At 48.4% G+C, this 4,868-nt stretch overlaps 1 protein-coding gene across 1 annotated transcript in view; it reads right to left on the reverse strand.

The window, feature by feature from the left end:
• LOC115545191 (cotranscriptional regulator FAM172A homolog) overlaps window positions 1–4,577 on the reverse strand; it is a 51,731-nt gene extending 47,154 nt beyond the window's left edge. Inside the window, exon 1 of the mRNA XM_030358118.1 lies at window positions 4,432–4,577. Coding sequence (XP_030213978.1) covers window positions 4,432–4,548 — 117 coding nt within the window. The 5' untranslated portion in view covers window positions 4,549–4,577. The remainder of the gene's footprint in view (window positions 1–4,431) is intronic.
• Window positions 4,578–4,868: the final 291 nt, after the last annotated feature.

Raw genomic sequence — 4,868 nt, forward strand, 5'->3', positions numbered from 1 at the left:
TTAACTACAACAATATGTAATTCAACAAACTAGTCACTTTCCCAACTAAACTGCTGAGTAGCAGAAATGGCAGAAAAATGCAAGCATGTTTTCAAAGTTTGGTATGAAGTCACAGCACGTCACACTCACTATAACTTAACTCACTTAAGTCTATACTCCTAAATTGAGTTATCCAAAAGGAATTCAGACCTCAACAGGGTGACTGGTAGTAAGTTCAATTTGAGGAACAAAATGGGCAATAATAAAACGGCTAACTAGTGACAGCTAAATTTGGGCTCTCTGTTGCGTCGATATGTAGCTAATTGGAAGGCCCAAAGACTGTGCCTTTGGGGCAAAGGGACTTAAACAGTAATTTTCAAACTCCAAAATGACGTGAAGTATCAAGGGTGTTTATATTTCACAATCAATGTTAATTGCATATTTAGCGCGAGAAGGTCATTTTTTCTGATGCCATGATAAAGAGGTTTATTTTAGGCTATGATTGTGTTTAGTCTGGTTGCATCAGTTGACTGCGTTTCCTAGTATTCTTAACATCAGCCATTTCTGATAATTGTTTGCTTTTGACTTTATATTACTTCTCCAGGAGCCCATGACGTGTGTCGCTCAGACACTGCATAAGGAGCAGGAAGCCTGGACAGACTGTGTCTCTCTCCGTTTGATGGATCCATCCCTGCCTGCTCCCTCTCTCAGACGAGAACGGGGGGAAGGTCCTGCGTAATGAAAAGTCTCTCTCTGAACCATCACACACCTGACAGCCTTCAGGTAAACTTGTGGAGGGGAAACTACGCAGCGGCATCATCACATCTTCCTCTCTCCGTCTGGCTCGCTGAAGCCCTCTCCCTCTCCTCCTGTTGCTGTGTAATCTCTACGGATTAGGATGGTTTATTCATGACCGCAGCATACTCACTATGGATGAGCGTGTGAGCGAGGGTGTGTGCGTATGTATGCAAGTGTGTGTATCAGTTTGCATGTGTGTGAGTGCTTGGGTGTGTATATGTGTCTCTGTGTGAGTGCACTTATATATATGGGTGTTTGTGCGCGCACATATATATGTATGTGTGTGGGTGTGAGTGTGAGTGTGAGTGTGAGTGTGTGTGTGTGTGTGTGTGTGTGTGCTCTAAAGAGGCCACTAGAGTGTGACAGCAGGCCAGCGCGGTGACAGGAGACACCTTGGAGACTCTGACAGGCTGCCAGCTGTACACCATCATCCACCTCTCTCTCTCTCTCTCTCTCTCTCTCTCTCGCCCTCTCCCCTTCTCACTATCTCCAGCCCCTCCCCCGCCCTTCCTCCATGCTCCTCATCTATCTTCTCATCCATCTCTTCATCTCCCTCCCCTCTTCTGTATGCTCCGTCCACACCCGACCTGTCTTTTTGTTTTTCTGCCTCTCCTCCCTGGGCACCGACAGTATTTAAATAATTAAACATCTTCAATACTCCCCCCCCCCCCCCGCCCCGTTCCTTCCATCCTCTCCACTGTCTGAAGGAATGAGCAAGTTTCTCTGTGTGGCTATTTCCTCCTCATTCTCATATTCTAACCTGTTGTTGACTGAAATCTCTCACTCTCTTTCTTTCTTGCTCTCACTCTCTCCATACGTTAACCTGTTGTCAACTGACCTTTCTCTCTTTATACCCTAACCCCTCTCCCTCTCTCTCTCTCTCCATACTCTAACCCGTCGTGACCTTTCTCTCTTCATACCCTAACCCCTCTCTCTCTCTCTCCATACTCTAACCTGTTTTTCTTAACCCTGACTCTCATGGTGTTGTCGGTGACGTCAACCCCCGTGAGGTCAGCCGGTGTTCATCTGACCCATTAGGTGTGTATCACCTGGCTCAGCGTGGGGCCGATCTCTATATCCCGGCTCTTCTCCCCCCCCCCCCCACCTCCCCCCCCCCCCTCTACGGGTAAGGGATAAGGGAATTATCTCCGTCCGATCACAACACAACGCCGCTGGACAACCCTTCCCTCAACACCCTCTTGCACACACACACACACACACACACAGACACACACGCACGCACGCAGGCTCACACACACACGCAAACACACAAGCAGACGTGTATACCCATATATATATAAGCAGATGTGCACACATGCTATTTATGCTTTCATGCATTTCGATTTCCACACACTAGGGCTTGATCACAGACAGACAAACGCACGCGCACGCACGCAAGCACGCACACACACATGCACACAAGCACACACACACTCAGGCACGCGCCCATATGGCAGCGATTCTACAGATCAATTTCCTCTGTCCTTGAGCAAGACCTTAAGGCCAATCCCAACCTGGTGTATATAACTCCATTTATGACATGCATGATGTACTCTAATTGACCACTATAGGCACACAGACCCTGCCGGTGGTGTAATAGAATGAGTGATGGGGGTGATGAGATTCATCCTCAACAACGACCTCAGATGTGTTTACAGGATCATAAGACTGACAAATCAAGGTTTACTGTTAGTTGGCTTTAAGTGTAACTGAACTACAGGTTTCAGCTCGATTTATTTTTCGATATGTACCGTCGTTGTGTATGAGCATTATAGTCAAATGACTAATGTTGTATTTGAATGTTAAACACAATGCAGCAGTACGCTATGTGTCCGGGAAGCTTAACCTTCTCTCGGACACCGACATCAAAATCGACCGCTGCCCGGACGGAGCTCCGCACATCCACACACACTGTGGCTTTGCGTCCGAGAAGCAGGGACCGAGAACCGGTCTCCCTTCAATGTGTCTCGGGAAAGGCCCTTAATCACAATCTCATCTACAATGTTAAAATGGCATAGAAAACCATGTTGAAGATCATTTGAGCCATATGATCACGTTTAAAACAAAACAGACCGGTTTCACCTCCAGCTCCACCATAGCTATGAACCGTTCCTTATGATATATAGTGATTTACCGAATGAATAAGTGAGCAAAGGAAGTATGGGAAGGATGCAGCAAATACATTTATTTTATTTTGTGTATTATACAGCAGCATTCGACCATTGTAGTTGGCTAGACATTTAAATGTATTATTGTGCTCCAATTCTAAAAATGGCTAGAACTCAGGCAAACCATTAAGACATAGCAGATGTTTATGAGGAAGAGAACCCGTGTTGTTCTTGTCATCTCGCTGGACAACAAAGGTTATTTCCGATGTATTATTCTGGGTAATCCTCGCACTAGACGCCACTTAACATTCTAATTAGACCGTATCCCACAACCACTGATGAAAGAAAAATAGAAAATGCCAAAGAGGGAGACCACCACCAAAACAATTTCTCACACACACACACACACATAAAGACACACACTCAACAACACCCACACAGAAGATGGCAGAAATAGCGAAAACAAAAGACGAGAAATATAAAAGAGGGTCACACTACACAAAATGTATAGAGTGTGTGTGTGTGTGAGCCTGTGTGTGTCTGTCTGTGTGAGTATGTGTGTCTGTGTGTGTGTGTGTGTGTGTGCGCGCGCGCGTGTGTGTTTGACATTTGCATCTCTGGATCGTCAGCATCGTGGTCTTGGCTGGGCCTCATCTCTATGTGCATACTGAGTGAGCCCAGGTGCTGCGTATGGCACAGAGGTCACACCAGAAAGGGCGAGTGATAAAATGAAGCTCTCTCACACACACACACACACGCACACACACACACACACACACACACGTATACACATACACAAATGCATACACACAGACACTCTCCTACCTCTGTGCAGCCACTGATGCAATCACTGGTACACCACCACCCCCCACTTTGCATGCACAGGCATTCACAATCGCCCATTCATACACACACACACACACACACACACACACACAAACGTACATGCACATATGTTCACATTCTCACAGTCTCTATCCGTCTTGCACACGGGCCCACAGGCGCGCACACACACACGCACACACACACACACACACACACACACACACACACACACACACACACACACACACACACAGGTAAAGGCTAACCAACTTCGTTATTCATTGACACCCTGCCAGAAAGAGACAGGGGGGTAGAGAGAGGAGGGGGGGGGAGAGAGACCAATAGAATGGTAGAAAAAGAAAATGCATGCAAACAATGTCTCTGTGTGGCTGCTAAGGCTGGTGTGGTCAGGGCCACCTGTGTAGGTCATAGGGGCTAGGGTGGAGGAGAGTCAGAGGAGAAGAGAGACCATAGAGTGTGTGTGTGCATGTGTGTGTGAAAGTGTGTGTGTGGTTGCGTTTATATGTGTGCATTTGTGAGTGTGTGCATACGTGCATGCGTTTGTGCCGGTGCGTATATGCATGCATTTATGTGTGTGTGCATTCGTGCATGTCTGACCGCCTGTGTGTGTGTGTGTGTGAGTCCGTGCACATCTGCATGTCTGTGTGTGCGTGTGTGTGTGTGTGTATGTGTCTTTGCATATGTGTGTGCGTGCGTTCACCTCCTGCATCCAGTCCTGCATGCTCTTGCTGGAGTCCTGCAGCCAGATGTTGTGGGCGGAGTCCGTCAGGGCCACGGCGCACACTCTGCGCTTCACCTGCCCCTCCCGCTGCTTCATCTGAAACAGAGAGACCACAGGGGTGGTGGGTTACCCTCAGTGGACACACAGGGACCAGGGGTGGTGGGTTACCCTCAGTGGACACACAGGGACCAGGGGTGGTGGGTTACCCTCAGTGGACACACAGGGACCAGGGGTGGTGGGTTATCCTCAGTGGACACACAGGGACCAGGGGTGGTGGGTTACCCTCAGTGGACACACAGAGACCAGGAGGCGTGGTGGGTTACCCTCAGTGGACACACAGGGACCAGGGGTGGTGGGTTACCCTCAGTGGACACACAGGGACCAGGGGTGGTGGGTTACCCTCAGTGGACACACAG

Source organism: Gadus morhua, chromosome 6 (genome assembly GCF_902167405.1).
Source record: "Gadus morhua chromosome 6, gadMor3.0, whole genome shotgun sequence".
Classification (NCBI taxonomy): Eukaryota; Metazoa; Chordata; class Actinopteri; order Gadiformes; family Gadidae; genus Gadus; species Gadus morhua.